This window comes from Coregonus clupeaformis, unplaced genomic scaffold (genome assembly GCF_020615455.1).
Source record: "Coregonus clupeaformis isolate EN_2021a unplaced genomic scaffold, ASM2061545v1 scaf0170, whole genome shotgun sequence".
NCBI lineage: Eukaryota > Metazoa > Chordata > Actinopteri > Salmoniformes > Salmonidae > Coregonus > Coregonus clupeaformis.
The window spans coordinates 416,657-432,835 of NW_025533625.1; the positions used below are offsets into that span (position 1 = coordinate 416,657).

General features: G+C 47.3%; 1 protein-coding gene across 1 annotated transcript in view; it reads left to right on the forward strand.

The window, feature by feature from the left end:
* Nucleotides 1-382: 382 nt before the first annotated feature.
* The window catches only part of LOC123481014, a 55,069-nt gene continuing 39,272 nt past the window's right edge, over nucleotides 383-16,179 (forward strand). Inside the window, exons 1-5 of the mRNA XM_045213915.1 lie at nucleotides 383-572; nucleotides 1,310-1,480; nucleotides 5,784-6,002; nucleotides 6,098-6,238; nucleotides 6,449-6,539. Of these exons, the coding sequence (XP_045069850.1) occupies nucleotides 1,317-1,480; nucleotides 5,784-6,002; nucleotides 6,098-6,238; nucleotides 6,449-6,539 (615 nt within the window). The 5' untranslated portion in view covers nucleotides 383-572; nucleotides 1,310-1,316. The remainder of the gene's footprint in view (nucleotides 573-1,309; nucleotides 1,481-5,783; nucleotides 6,003-6,097; nucleotides 6,239-6,448; nucleotides 6,540-16,179) is intronic.

Consider the following 16,179-nt stretch of genomic DNA (forward strand, 5'->3'; position numbering starts at 1 on the left):
GACCAATAAAATGTGATTTGATTTTGACACACACTCAATAAATATATTTTGCTGCGCTGCACTGGCTCAATGGGACCCCCTGGTGGTTTAATTGGTTACATTTCAACCTTATAGAACGAGTCCCCATTGATTTTTGCTTGAAACTAAAAACATGATTGATATACAAAGACTATACGACATCATAGTTGACCTTATATTGATATCGAGGTATCCATTGATTTATTTTTATTATGTCGTGAAAATTGATTTTGTATTTATTTATATTTTCCACATGAAGTTTTCGACGCACATTCCGGCCCAACAGGCGGCGCTGTTGAAGAAGAGGTTCTACAGGCTTGTGTCGAGGCAAAGCTTCACCAAGCGGTGGCGTTTCGACCAATGAGAGAGCGTTGTGTCGTTTGAACGGGGAGCGGGAGCGGAAGTCTATCGTGAGCTGTCCCGGCTGTTGTTGAAAACGGAATAAAGACTGTTATATTTCATCCCGTAACTAAATCAACTAGCTAAAAAATGCTTTAGATGATAAAAAAAAAAATGTGATAACGGACACAGACGGAGTTAATGTTTTGAGTTCGGTGAGTATGTTGTTGTGCTGGCTAGCTAGCTCCTAGTCTCGCAATGGGATTTCGTGACAGTCAGATTTTGGACGCTAACCTAGCTAGCTATCACGACAGTAAACGGTTGAAAATAAATATTGTACTGTGTGTCAACAACACACAAAAAAAGTCGATTATATCGACGTATCTAGGGAGAGACTATTTCCGGTATAGTTAAGCTGGCTAGCCATAGTAAAAGCAAATCACTGAATATTATAATAATAATAATAATATGCCATTTAGCAGACGCTTTTATCCAAAGCGACTTACAGTCATGTGTGCATACATTTTTTACGTATGGGTGGTCCCGGGGATCGAACCCACTACCCTGGCGTTACAAGCGCCATGCTCTACCAATTGAGCTAAAGAGGCACTTTTTTTTCCCCCATATGTTTTTCCCCTGTCGCTAGCTAAATTAATCGAGAAAAATTGAAGGATACCAGATAAGTTAAGTAACATTAGTCCTAATATGTGAACTGTCCCAGTGTGTCAACTGGGGCGTATTCATTACGCCAATTCTGTTGTAAAACCTTTCTTAAACGGAAGCATACGGAACGAAACAGGGAGGGACCTACCTGAATTTGTCCAATAGAAACCCTAGCTTCCGTTTTGGTTCTTTAAACGGTATAAGTAATGAATACGCCCCTGTCACCATTATTTGTAATTTGACAGTCGGTTCTGACCTTCTTGTTGGTGAAACTGACCCCGGTAAAAAGACTAAAGATGAACCGAGCAGGCCGACCGTTGTTCATGAAGACATACGGCAAACAGAACCGGAAGTTGGAGGCCTGGATCTCCCCTGACAACCGGAAACAGGTTTTCGCCAGCACCTCTTCCTCTGACCTCTCCGTCGCCGAGCCCTCCAGCCCCAAACCCCCGGCCAGGAGGTAAGAATGACCCGTCCTGAAGAGCTGCTGATCTGGGTGTGCAGGCTTTTCCTCCATTACTGCTCACCAGGCCAGGGCCTAGATAGATTAGCTAGCTGGATCAGGTGTGTTGGAGCAGTGATGGGTCTAGTTTCTCCTGGATCAGGTGTGTTGGAGCAGTGATGGGTCTAGTTTCTCCTGGATCAGGTGTGTTGGAGCAGTGATGGGTCTAGTTTCTCCTGGATCAGGTGTGTTGGAGCAGTGATGGGTCTAGTTTCTCCTGGATCAGGTGTGTTGGAGCAGTGATGGGTCTAGTTTCTCCTGGATCAGGTGTGTTGGAGCAGTGATGGGTCTAGTTTCTCCTGGATCAGGTGTGTTGGAGCAGTGATGGGTCTAGTTTCTCCTGGATCAGGTGTGTTGGAGCAGTGATGGGTCTAGTTTCTCCTGGATCGGTGTGTGAGCAGTGATGGGTCTAGTTTCTCCGATCAGGTGTGTTGGAGCAGTGATGGGTCTAGTTTCTCCTGGATCAGGTGTGTTGGAGCAGTGATGGGTCTAGTTTCTCCTGGATCAGGTGTGTTGGAGCAGTGATGGGTCTAGTTTCTCCTGGATCAGGTGTGTTGGAGCAGTGATGGGTCTAGTTTCTCCTGGATCAGGTGTGTTGGAGCAGTGATGGGTCTAGTTTCTCCTGGATCAGGTGTGTTGGAGCAGTGATGGGTCTAGTTTCTCCTGGATCAGGTGTGTTGGAGCAGTGACGGGTCTAGTTTCTCCTGGATCAGGTGTGTTGGAGCAGTGATGGGTCTAGTTTCTCCTGGATCAGGTGTGTTGGAGCAGTGATGGGTCTAGTTTCTCCTGGATCAGGTGTGTTGGAGCAGTGATGGGTCTAGTTTCTCCTGGATCAGGTGTGTTGGAGCAGTGATGGGTCTAGTTTCTCCTGGATCAGGTGTGTTGGAGCAGTGATGGGTCTAGTTTCTCCTGGATCAGGTGTGTTGGAGCAGTGATGGGTCTAGTTTCTCCTGGATCAGGTGTGTTGGAGCAGTGATGGGTCTAGTTTCTCCTGGATCAGGTGTGTTGGAGCAGTGATGGGTCTAGTTTCTCCTGGATCAGGTGTGTTGGAGCAGTGATGGGTCTAGTTTCTCCTGGATCAGGTGTGTTGGAGCAGTGATGGGTCTAGTTTCTCCTGGATCAGGTGTGTTGGAGCAGTGATGGGTCTAGTTTCTCCTGGATCAGGTGTGTTGGAGCAGTGATGGGTCTAGTTTCTCCTGGATCAGGTGTGTTGGAGCAGTGATGGGTCTAGTTTCTCCTGGATCAGGTGTGTTGGAGCAGTGATGGGTCTAGTTTCTCCTGGATCAGGTGTGTTGGAGCAGTGATGGGTCTAGTTTCTCCTGGATCAGGTGTGTTGGAGCAGTGATGGGTCTAGTTTCTCCTGGATCAGGTGTGTTGGAGCAGTGATGGGTCTAGTTTCTCCTGGATCAGGTGTGTTGGAGCAGTGATGGGTCTAGTTTCTCCTGGATCAGGTGTGTTGGAGCAGTGATGGGTCTAGTTTCTCCTGGATCAGGTGTGTTGGAGCAGTGATGGGTCTAGTTTCTCCTGGATCAGGTGTGTTGGAGCAGTGATGGGTCTAGTTTCTCCTGGATCAGGTGTGTTGGAGCAGTGATGGGTCTAGTTTCTCCTGGATCAGGTGTGTTGGAGCAGTGATGGGTCTAGTTTCTCCTGGATCAGGTGTGTTGGAGCAGTGATGGGTCTAGTTTCTCCTGGATCAGGTGTGTTGGGGTGGTAGTTTCTCTGTGGTGTGTTGGAGCAGTGATGGGTCTAGTTTCTCCTGGATCAGGTGTGTTGGAGCAGTGATGGGTCTAGTTTCTCCTGGATCAGGTGTGTTGGAGCAGTGATGGGTCTAGTTTCTCCTGGATCAGGTGTGTTGGAGCAGTGATGGGTCTAGTTTCTCCTGGATCAGGTGTGTTGGAGCAGTGATGGGTCTAGTTTCTCCTGGATCTGGGTGTGTTGGAGCAGTGATGGGTCTAGTTTCTCCTGGATCAGGTGTGTTGGAGCAGTGATGGGTCTAGTTTCTCCTGGATCAGGTGTGTTGGAGCAGTGATGGGTCTAGTTTCTCCTGGATCAGGTGTGTTGGAGCAGTGATGGGTCTAGTTTCTCCTGGATCAGGTGTGTTGGAGCAGTGATGGGTCTAGTTTCTCCTGGATCAGGTGTGTTGGAGCAGTGATGGGTCTAGTTTCTCCTGGATCAGGTGTGTTGGAGCAGTGATGGGTCTAGTTTCTCCTGGATCAGGTGTGTTGGAGCAGTGATGGGTCTAGTTTCTCCTGGATCAGGTGTGTTGGAGCAGTGATGGGTCTAGTTTCTCCTGGATCAGGTGTGTTGGAGCAGTGACGGGTCTAGTTTCTCCTGGATCAGGTGTGTTGGAGCAGTGATGGGTCTAGTTTCTCCTGGATCAGGTGTGTTGGAGCAGTGATGGGTCTAGTTTCTCCTGGATCAGGTGTGTTGGAGCAGTGATGGGTCTAGTTTCTCCTGGATGTGGTGTGTTGGAGCAGTGATGGGTCTAGTTTCTCCTGGATCAGGTGTGTTGGAGCAGTGATGGGTCTAGTTTCTCCTGGATCAGGTGTGTTGGAGCAGTGATGGGTCTAGTTTCTCCTGGATCAGGTGTGTTGGAGCAGTGATGGGTCTAGTTTCTCCTGGATCAGGTGTGTTGGAGCAGTGATGGGTCTAGTTTCTCCTGGATCAGGTGTGTTGGAGCAGTGATGGGTCTAGTTTCTCCTGGATCAGGTGTGTTGGAGCAGTGATGGGTCTAGTTTCTCCTGGATCAGGTGTGTTGGAGCAGTGATGGGTCTAGTTTCTCCTGGATCAGGTGTGTTGGAGCAGTGATGGGTCTAGTTTCTCCTGGATCAGGTGTGTTGGAGCAGTGATGGGTCTAGTTTCTCCTGGATCAGGTGTGTTGGAGCAGTGATGGGTCTAGTTTCTCCTGGATCAGGTGTGTTGGAGCAGTGATGGGTCTAGTTTCTCCTGGATCAGGTGTGTTGGAGCAGTGATGGGTCTAGTTTCTCCTGGATCAGGTGTGTTGGAGCAGTGATGGGTCTAGTTTCTCCTGGATCAGGTGTGTTGGAGCAGTGATGGGTCTAGTTTCTCCTGGATCAGGTGTGTTGGAGCAGTGATGGGTCTAGTTTCTCCTGGATCAGGTGTGTTGGAGCAGTGATGGGTCTAGTTTCTCCTGGATCAGGTGTGTTGGAGCAGTGATGGGTCTAGTTTCTCCTGGATCAGGTGTGTTGGAGCAGTGATGGGTCTAGTTTCTCCTGGATCAGGTGTGTTGGAGCAGTGATGGGTCTAGTTTCTCCTGGATCAGGTGTGTTGGAGCAGTGATGGGTCTAGTTTCTCCTGGATCAGGTGTGTTGGAGCAGTGATGGGTCTAGTTTCTCCTGGATCAGGTGTGTTGGAGCAGTGATGGGTCTAGTTTCTCCTGGATCAGGTGTGTTGGAGCAGTGATGGGTCTAGTTTCTCCTGGATCAGGTGTGTTGGAGCAGTGATGGGTCTAGTTTCTCCTGGATCAGGTGTGTTGGAGCAGTGATGGGTCTAGTTTCTCCTGGATCAGGTGTGTTGGAGCAGTGATGGGTCTAGTTTCTCCTGGATCAGGTGTGTTGGAGCAGTGATGGGTCTAGTTTCTCCTGGATCAGGTGTGTTGGAGCAGTGATGGGTCTAGTTTCTCCTGGATCAGGTGTGTTGGAGCAGTGATGGGTCTAGTTTCTCCTGGATCAGGTGTGTTGGAGCAGTGATGGGTCTAGTTTCTCCTGGATCAGGTGTGTTGGAGCAGTGATGGGTCTAGTTTCTCCTGGATCAGGTGTGTTGGAGCAGTGATGGGTCTAGTTTCTCCTGGATCAGGTGTGTTGGAGCAGTGATGGGTCTAGTTTCTCCTGGATCAGGTGTGTTGGAGCAGTGATGGGTCTAGTTTCTCCTGGATCAGGTGTGTTGGAGCAGTGATGGGTCTAGTTTCTCCTGGATCAGGTGTGTTGGAGCAGTGATGGGTCTAGTTTCTCCTGGATCAGGTGTGTTGGAGCAGTGATGGGTCTAGTTTCTCCTGGATTTTACTTCTGAAACGACTAGTATAGCCTGAATGTGTGCAGCGGTGATTGGGAATTCAAGCTCTCTGTGTGGTTTTCTGGTCACTTTGCTCTGACTGACCAGTAGTCGTCTTCTCTGCTCTGCTCTCTCTCTCTCTCTCTCTCTCTGTCTCACCATCTCAACTGTGACCTCGACCTCCTTTCTGCTGCACTGATATGAAAACATCCTCTTCCTCTCCTCCCGGCCCCCCCTTCCCCTGTTCCAGAGGGAGAAAGAGAAGTACAGCGGATGGCAGCAGAGCGATGCGGCCAGCTAAAACGAAAACCCTGTCCTGGACAGCAGATGGCAGTAGAGCGACGCGGCCAGCCAAGACCAAAGCCCTGTCCTGTCTGAGAGAGACGGACAGTGATGAAGAGAACGTCTTCATCGTCCCTCCTCCTCTTCCTCACACCCAGACCCAGCAGCAGAGCAGCAACACTGCCAGGTCAGACTGGTGTCATTTACCTTTTGGTCTTCAAATGTGGGTTTATCTGACCTGTCTTTGTCTGAATCTATCTGGTGTGTGTGTGTGTTTGTCAGGAAGCCAGTGTTGAGGTGTGCTGGTAGGAAGGCCCAGCGTGTCGTGAGCACCAGTGAGAGTGATGGAGAGACGGCCACCTCCAGGCAACAGAACCCCAAACGCCCCAAACACACCACCGCTAGAGCCAAGACACGCACACAGTCAGACGGCAATCTGTTCTAATCTATCAGTCAATCAATCAGGTTTCGTTAGGTCCACTGTACAACAGAGTGTCTCTTGACTATCTACTTGGACAGAGAGTTGGACATTTCTACAATGATATTCTTAGAGCTCAATGTATTCCAGAATGGATGGAACTTTTTATATAGAGGTCTGGTGTTAGTATGTTAATCATGTCTCTCTCCTGTCAGTCCCTCTCCAGTGTTGGCTCCAGGGAGGTTTGTGACCCATCGTAAGGGAGCAGAAACCGCCAAACACAAAGCCCCCAAGAGGAAACTCAGCGTAAGGTTCCACTCCATCCTACCTTCCTTCTCCAAGGCCCCATTCCACTCCACTCCACCCTACCTTCCTTCTCCAAGGCCCCGTTCCACTCCACTCCACCCTACCTTCCTTCTCCAAGGCCCCGTTCCACTCCACTCCACCCTACCTTCCTTCTCCAAGGCCCCGTTCCACTCCACTCCACCCTACCTTCCTTCTCCAAGGCCCCGTTCCACTCCACCCTACCTTCCTTCTCCAAGGCCCCGTCCACTCCACTCCACCCTACCTTCCTTCTCCAAGGCCCCGTTCCACTCCACTCCACCCTACCTTCCTTCTCCAAGGCCCCGTTCCACTCCACTCCATCCTACCTTCCTTCTCCAAGGCCCCGTTCCACTCCACTCCACCCTACCTTCCTTCTCCAAGGCCCCGTTCCACTCCACTCCACCCTACCTTCCTTCTCCAAGGCCCCGTTCCCACTCCACTCCACCCTACCTTCCTTCTCCAAGGCCCCGCTCCACTCCACTCCACCCTACCTTCCTTCTCCAAGGCCCCGTTCCACTCCACTCCACCCTACCTTCCTTCTCCAAGGCCCCGTTCCAACTCCACTCCACCCTACCTTCCCTTCTCCAAGGCCCCGTTCCTCCACTCCACCCTACCTTCCTTCTCCAAGGCCCCTGCTCCAATCCACTCCACCCTACCTTCCTTCTCCAAGGCCCCGTTCCAATCCACTCCACCCTACCTTCCTTCTCCAAGGCCCCGTTCCACTCCACCCTACCTTCCTTCTCCAAGGCCCGTTCCCCACTCCACCCTACCTTCCTTCTCCAAGGCCCCGTTCCCTCCACTCCACCCTACCTTCCTTCTCCAAGGCCCCGTTCCACTCCACTCCACCCTACCTTCCTTCTCCAAGGCCCCGTTCCACTCCACTCCACCCTACCTTCCTTCTCCAAGGCCCCGTTCCACTCCACCCTACCTTCCTTCTCCAAGGCCCCGTTCCACTCCACTCCACCCTACCTTCCTTCTCCAAGGCCCCGTTCCCTCCACTCCACCCTACCTTCCTTCTCCAAGGCCCCGTTCCACTCCACCCACCCTACCTTCCTTCTCCAAGGCCCCGTTCACTCCACTCCACCCTACCTTCCCTTCTCCAAGGCCCGTTCCACTCCACTCCACCCTACCTTCCTTCTCCAAGGCCCCGTTCCTCCACTCCACCCTACCTTCCTTCTCCAAGGCCCGTTCCACTCCACTCCACCCTACCTTCCTTCTCCAAGGCCCCGTTCCACTCCACCCTACCTTCCTTCTCCAAGGCCCCGTTCCACTCCACTCCACCCTACCTTCCTTCTCCAAGGCCCCGTTCCCTCCACTCCACCCTACCTTCCTTCTCCAAGGCCCCGTCTCCACTCCACCCTACCTTCCTTCTCCAAGGCCCCGTTCCACTCCACTCCACCCTACCTTCCTTCTCCAAGGCCCGTCTCCACTCCACCCTACCTTCCTTCTCCAAGGCCCCGTTCCACTCCACTCCACCCTACCTTCCTTCTCCAAGGCCCCGTTCCACTCCACTCCACCCTACCTTCCTTCTCCAAGGCCCCGTTCCACTCCACTCCACCCTACCTTCCTTCTCCAAGGCCCCGTTCCACTCCACTCCACCCTACCTTCCTTCTCCAAGGCCCCGTTCCACTCCACCCTACCTTCCTTCTCCAAGGCCCCGTTCCACTCCACTCCACCCTACCTTCCTTCTCCAAGGCCCCGTTCCACTCCACTCCACCCTACCTTCCTTCTCCAAGGCCCCGTTCTAATCCACAGTGTGAAGTTAAATGGATGTGTATTGGGTAGAGGTGTGAGGATGTGTATTGAGTAGAGGTGTATTGAGTAGAGGTGTGAGGATGTGTATTGGGTAGAGGTGTGAGGAGGTGTATTGGGTAGAGGTGTGAGGATGTGTATTGAGTAGAGGTAGGATGTATAGTAGTGGTGTGATTGAGTAGAGGTGGGGATGTGTATTTAGTAGAGGTGTGAGGATGTGTATGAGGTGTGGGATGTGTATAGTAGAGGTGTGGGGATGTGTATTGGGTAGAGGTGTGATGATGTGTATTGAGTAGAGGTGTGAGGATGTGTATATAGTAGAGGTGTGATGATGTGTATTAGTAGAGGTGTGAGGGATGTGTATTGGGTAGAGGTGTGGGGATGTGTATTGAGTAGAGGTGTGAGGATGTGTATATAGTAGAGGTGTGAGGGATGTGTATTGGGTAGAGGTGTGAGGATGTGTATTGAGTAGAGGTGTGGGGATGTGTATATAGTAGAGGTGTGGGGATGTGTATATAGTAGAGGTGTGGGATGTGTATATAGTAGATGTGTGGGATGTGTATTGAGTAGAGGTGTGAGGATGTGTATATAGTAGAGGTGTGAGGATGTGTATTGTGTAGAGGTGTGAGGATGTGTATATAGTAGAGGTGTGGGATGTGTATTTAGTAGAGGTGTGAGGATGTGTATATAGTAGAGGTGTGAGGATGTGTATTGAGTAGAGGTGTGAGGATGTGTATATAGTAGAGGTGTGAGGATGTGTATTGAGTAGAGGTGTGAGGATGTGTATATAGTAGAGGTGTGAGGATGTGTATATAGTAGAGGTGTGGGATGTGTATAGTAGAGGTGTGGGTGTGGATGTGTATATAGTAGAGGTGTGGGGATGTGTATATAGTAGAGGTGTGAGGATGTGTATATAGTAGAGGTGTGAGGATGTGTATATAGTAGAGTGTGAGGATGTGTATAGTAGAGGTGTGGGGATGTGTATATAGTAGAGGTGTGGGATGTGTATATAGTAGAGGTGTGGGATGTGTATATAGTAGAGGTGTGGGGATGTGTATTGGGTAGAGGTGTGGGATGTGTATTGAGTAGAGGTGTGGGATGTGTATTAGTAGATGTGTGGGATGTGTATATAGTAGAGGTGTGGGATGTGTATATAGTAGAGGTGTGGGGATGTGTATTTAGTAGAGGTGTGGGATGTGTATAGAGTAGAGGTGTGATGATGTGTATATAGTAGAGGTGTGGGGATGTGTATTGAGTAGAGGTGTGGATGTGTATTGAGTAGATGTGTGAGGATGTGTATATAGTAGAGGTGTGAGGGATGTGTATATAGTAGAGGTGTGGGATGTGTATTAGGTAGAGGTGTGGGATGTGTATATAGTAGAGGTGTGAGGATGTGTATATAGTAGAGGTGTGAGGATGTGTATATAGTAGAGGTGTGAGGATGTGTATATAGTAGAGGTGTGAGGATGTGTATATAGTAGAGGTGTGAGGATGTGTATATAGTAGAGGTGTGAGGATGTGTATTGAGTAGAGGTGTGAGGATGTGTATATAGTAGAGGTGTGAGGATGTATTAGTAGAGGTGTGGGATGTGTATAGTAGAGGTGTGGGATGTGTATATAGTAGAGGTGTGAGGATGTGTATATAGTAGAGGTGTGAGGATGTGTATATAGTAGAGGTGTGAGGATGTGTATATAGTAGAGGTGTGGGATGTGTATATAGTAGAGGTGTGAGGATGTGTATATAGTAGAGGTGTGAGGATGTGTATATAGTAGAGGTGTGAGGATGTGTATTGGGTAGAGGTGTGAGGATGTGTGAGGATGTGTATATAGTAGAGGTGTGAGGATGTGTATTGGGTAGAGGTGTGGGGATGTGTATATAATAGAGGTGTGGGGATGTGTATATAGTAGAGGTGTGAGGATGTGTATTAGTAGAGGTGTGAGGATGTGTATATAGTAGAGGTGTGAGGATGTGTATATAATAGAGGTGTGGGATGTGTATATAGTAGATGTGTGAGGATGTGTATTGAGTAGAGGTGTGAGGATGTGTATATAGTAGAGGTGTGAGGATGTGTATATAATAGAGGTGTGAGGATGTGTATTGAGTAGAGGTGTGGGGATGTGTATTGAGTAGAGGTGTGAGGATGTGTATATAGTAGAGGTGTGGGATGTGTATATAGTAGAGGTGTGGGATGTGTATATGGGTAGAGGTGTGAGGATGTGTATATAGTAGAGGTGTGAGGATGTATTTAGTAGAGGTGTGAGGATGTGTATATAGTAGAGGTGTTGAGAGTGTGGGATGTGTATATAGTAGAGGTGTGAGGATGTGTATATAGTAGAGGTGTGAGGATGTGTATATAGTAGAGGTGTGAGGATGTGTATTGGGTAGAGGTGTGGGATGTGTATATAGTAGAGGTGTGGGATGTGTATTGAGTAGAGGTGTGAGGATGTGTATTGAGTAGAGGTGTGAGGATGTGTATATAGTAGAGGTGTGAGGATGTGTATATAGTAGAGGTGTGAGGATGTGTATGAGTAGAGGTGTGATGTGTATTGAGTAGAGGTGTGGGATGTGTATATAGTAGAGGTGTGAGGATGTGTATATAGTAGAGGTGTGGGGATGTGTATGTAGGGTGGATGTGTAGTAGAGGTGTGGGATGTGTATATAGTAGAGGTGTGAGGATGTGTATATAGTAGAGGTGTGAGGATGTGTATTGGGTAGAGGTGTGAGGATGTGTATTGGGTAGAGGTGTGGGATGTGTATATAGTAGAGGTGTGAGGATGTGTATTGGGTAGAGGTGTGGGATGTGTATTGGGTAGAGGTGTGGGATGTGTATATAGTAGAGGTGTGAGGATGTGTATATAGTAGAGGTGTGGGATGTGTATATAGTAGAGGTGTGGGATGTGTATATAGTAGAGGTGTGAGGATGTGTATTGAGTAGAGGTGTGAGGATGTGTATATAGTAGAGGTGTGGGATGTGTATATAGTAGAGGTGTGAGGATGTGTATTGGGTAGAGGTGTGGGATGTGTATATAGTAGAGGTGTGAGGATGTGTATATAGTAGAGGTGTGAGGATGTGTATTGGGTAGAGGTGTGAGGATGTGTATATAGTAGAGGTGTGGGATGTGTATATAGTAGAGGTGTGGGGATGTGTATTGGGTAGAGGTGTGGGATGTGTATTGAGTAGAGGTGTGGGATGTGTATATAGTAGAGGTGTGAGGATGTGTATTGGGTGGAGGTGTGAGGATGTGTATATAATAGAGGTGTGGGATGTGTATATAGTAGAGGTGTGAGGATGTGTATTGAGTAGAGGTGTGAGGATGTGTATATAGTAGAGGTGTGAGGATGTGTATATAGTAGAGGTGTGAGGATGTGTATATAGTAGAGGTGTGAGGATGTGTATATAGTAGAGGTGTGAGGATGTGTATAGTAGAGGTGTGGGATGTGTATATAGTAGAGGTGTGAGGATGTGTATATAGTAGAGGTGTGAGGATGTGTATATAGTAGAGGTGTGAGGATGTGTATTGAGTAGAGGTGTGAGGATGTGTATTGAGTAGAGGTGTGAGGATGTGTATATAGTAGAGGTGTGAGGATGTGTATTGAGTAGAGGTGTGAGGATGTGTATTGAGTAGAGGTGTGAGGATGTGTATTGGGTAGAGGTGTGGGGATGTGTATATAGTAGAGGTGTGAGGATGTGTATTGGGTAGAGGTGTGGGGATGTGTATTGAGTAGAGGTGTGAGGATGTGTATTGGGTAGAGGTGTGAGGATGTGTATATGGTAGAGGTGTGAGGATGTGTATATAGTAGAGGTGTGAGGATGTGTATTGGGTAGAGGTGTGGGATGTGTATATAGTAGAGGTGTGAGGATGTGTATTGAGTAGAGGTGTGAGGATGTGTATTGGGTAGAGGTGTGAGGATGTGTATATAGTAGAGGTGTGAGGATGTGTATTGAGTAGAGGTGTGAGGATGTGTATATAGTAGAGGTGTGAGGATGTGTATTGAGTAGATGTGTGAGGATGTGTATATAGTAGAGGTGTGGGATGTGTATTGAGTAGAGGTGTGAGGATGTGTATATAGTAGAGGTGTGAGGATGTGTATTGAGTAGAGGTGTGAGGATGTGTATATAGTAGAGGTGTGAGGATGTGTATATAGTAGAGGTGTGAGGATGTGTATATAATAGAGGTGTGAGGATGTGTATTGAGTAGAGGTGTGGGATGTGTATTGAGTAGAGGTGTGGGATGTGTATATAGTAGAGGTGTGAGGATGTGTATTGGGTAGAGGTGTGAGGATGTGTATTGGGTAGAGGTGTGAGGATGTGTATTGAGTAGAGGTGTGGGATGTGTATATAGTAGAGGTGTGAGGATGTGTATATAGTAGAGGTGTGAGGATGTGTATTGGGTAGAGGTGTGGGATGTGTATAGAGTAGAGGTGTGGGGATGTGTATATAGTAGAGGTGTGGGATGTGTATTGGGTAGAGGTGTGGGATGTGTATATAGTAGAGGGTGAGGATGTGTATATAGTAGAGGTGTGAGGATGTGTATTGGGTAGAGGTGTGGGAGTGTATTGAGTAGAGGTGTGAGGATGTGTATATAGTAGAGGTGTGAGGATGTGTATTGGGTAGAGGTGTGAGGATGTGTATATAGTAGAGGTGTGAGGATGTGTATATAGTAGAGGTGTGAGGATGTGTATATAGTAGAGGTGTGAGGATGTGTATATAGTAGAGGTGTGAGGATGTGTATTGAGTAGAGGTGTGGGGATGTGTATATAGTAGAGGTGTGGGGATGTGTATATAGTAGAGGTGTGGGATGTGTATATAGTAGAGGTGTGGGGATGTGTATTGGGTAGAGGTGTGAGGATGTGTATATAGTAGAGGTGTGAGGATGTGTATATAGTAGAGGTGTGAGGATGTGTATATAGTAGAGGTGTGAGGATGTGTATTGAGTAGAGGTGTGAGGATGTGTATATAGTAGAGGTGTGGGATGTGTATTGAGTAGAGGTGTGAGGATGTGTATATAGTAGAGGTGTGAGGATGTGTATATAGTAGAGGTGTGATGATGTGTATTGAGTAGAGGTGTGGGATGTGTATATAGTAGAGGTGTGGGATGTGTATATAATAGAGGTGTGGGATGTGTATATAGTAGAGGTGTGGGGATGTGTATTGGGTAGAGGTGTGAGGATGTGTATTGGGTAGAGGTGTGGGATGTGTATATAGTAGAGGTGTGGGGATGTGTATATAGTAGAGGTGTGAGGATGTGTATATAATAGAGGTGTGAGGATGTGTATTGAGTAGAGTGTGTGAGGATGTGTATATAATAGAGGTGTGGGGATGTGTATTAGTAATAGTAGAGTGTGGGATGTGTATATAGTAGAGGTGTGAGGATGTGTATTGAGTAGAGGTGTGAGGTGTATATAGTAGAGGTGTGAGGATGTGTATTGAGTAGAGGTGTGGGATGTGTATATAGTAGAGGTGGGTGTGGGATGTGTATATAGTAGAGGTGTGGGGATGTGTATTGGGTAGAGGTGTGAGGGATGTGTATTAGTAGAGGTGTGAGGATGTGTATATAGTAGAGGTGTGGGGATGTGTATATAGTAGAGGTGTGAGGATGTGTATTGGGTAGAGGTGTGGGATGTGTATATAGTAGAGGTGTGAGGATGTGTATATAGTAGAGGTGTGGGATGTGTATATAGTAGAGGTGTGAGGATGTGTATTGAGTAGAGGTGTGGGATGTGTATATAGTAGAGGTGTGAGGATGTGTATATAGTAGAGGTGTGAGGATGTGTATTGAGTAGAGGTGTGGGATGTGTATATAGTAGAGGTGTGAGGATGTGTATATAGTAGAGGTGTGAGGATGTGTATATAGTAGAGGTGTGAGGATGTGTATTGAGTAGAGGTGTGAGGATGTGTATATAGTAGAGGTGTGGGGATGTGTATTGAGTAGAGGTGTGAGGATGTGTATATAGTAGAGGTGTGAGGATGTGTATATAGTAGAAGTGTGAGGATGTATGAGTAGAGGTGTGAGGATGTGTTATATAGTAGAGGTGTGGATGTGTATATAGTAGAGGTGTGAGGATGTGTATTGAGTAGAGGTGTGAGGATGTGTATATAGTAGAGGTGTGAGGATGTGTATATAGTAGAGGTGTGGGATGTGTATATAGTAGAGGTGTGAGGATGTGTATAGAGGTAGAGGTGTGAGGATGTGTATATAGTAGAGGTGTGAGGATGTGTATATAGTAGAGGTGTGGGGATGTGTATGTATAGTAGAGGTGTGGGATGTGTATATAGTAGAGGTGTGAGGATGTGTATATAGTAGAGGTGTGGGATGTGTATATAGTAGAGGTGTGAGGATGTGTATATAGTAGAGGTGTGAGGATGTGTATATAGTAGAGGTGTGAGGATGTGTATTGAGTAGAGGTGTGGGATGTGTATATAGTAGAGGTGTGGGGATGTGTATATAGTAGAGGTGTGGGATGTGTATATAGTAGAGGTGTGAGGATGTGTATTTAGTAGAGGTGTGGGATGTGTTATAGTAGAGGTGTGAGGATGTGTATATAGTAGAGGTGTGAGGATGTGTATATAGTAGAGGTGTGGGATGTGTATTGAGTAGAGGTGTGAGGATGTGTATATAGTAGAGGTGTGGGATGTGTATATAGTAGAGGTGTGGGATGTGTATATAGTAGAGGTGTGAGGATGTGTATATAGTAGAGGTGGGATGTGTATATGTAGAGTGTGGGATGTGTATTGAGTAGAGGTGTGGGATGTGTATATAGTAGAGGTGTGGGGGATGTGTATATAGTAGAGGTGTGGGGATGTGTATATAGTGTAGAGGTGTGGGATGTGTATAGTAGAGGTGTGGGGATGTGTATATAGTAGAGGTGTGGGATGTGTATTGAGTAGAGGTGTGGGATGTGTATTGAGTAGAGGTGTGAGGATGTGTATATAGTAGAGGTGTGGGGATGTGTATATAGTAGAGGTGTGGGATGTGTATATAGTAGAGGTGTGGGATGTGTATATAGTAGAGGTGTGAGGATGTGTATATAGTAGAGGTGTGGGATGTGTATTGAGTAGAGGTGTGGGATGTGTATTGAGTAGAGGTGTGAGGATGTGTATTGGGTAGAGGTGTGAGGATGTGTATTGGGTAGAGGTGTGGGATGTGTATATAGTAGAGGTGTGAGGATGTGTATATAGTAGAGGTGTGGGATGTGTATTGAGTAGAGGTGTGGGGATGTGTATATAGTAGAGGTGTGGGATGTGTATTGGGTAGAGGTGTGAGGATGTGTATATAGTAGAGGTGTGAGGATGTGTATATAGTAGAGGTGTGGGATGTGTATTGGGTAGAGGTGTGGGGATGTGTATATAGTAGAGGTGTGAGGATGTGTATATAATAGAGGTGTGAGGATGTGTATATAGTAGAGGTGTGAGGATGTGTATATAGTAGAGGTGTGAGGATGTGTATATAGTAGAGGTGTGAGGATGTGTATATAGTAGAGGTGTGGGATGTGTATATAGTAGAGGTGTGATGATGTGTATTGAGTAGAGGTGTGGGATGTGTATATAGTAGAGGTGTGATGATGTGTATTGAGTAGAGGTGAGGATGTGTATATAGTAGAGGTGTGATGATGTGTATTGAGTAGAGGTGTGGGATGTGTATATAGTAGAGGTGTGAGGATGTGTATTGAGTAGAGGTGTGAGGATGTGTATATAGTAGAGGTGTGGGATGTGTATTGGGTAGAGGTGTGAGGATGTGTATTGGGTAGAGGTATGAGGATGTGTATATAGTAGAGGTGTGAGGATGTGTATATAGTAGAGGTGTTGGATGTGTATTGAGTAGAGGTGTGGGATGTGTATTGAGTAGAGGTGTGGGATGTGTATTGGGT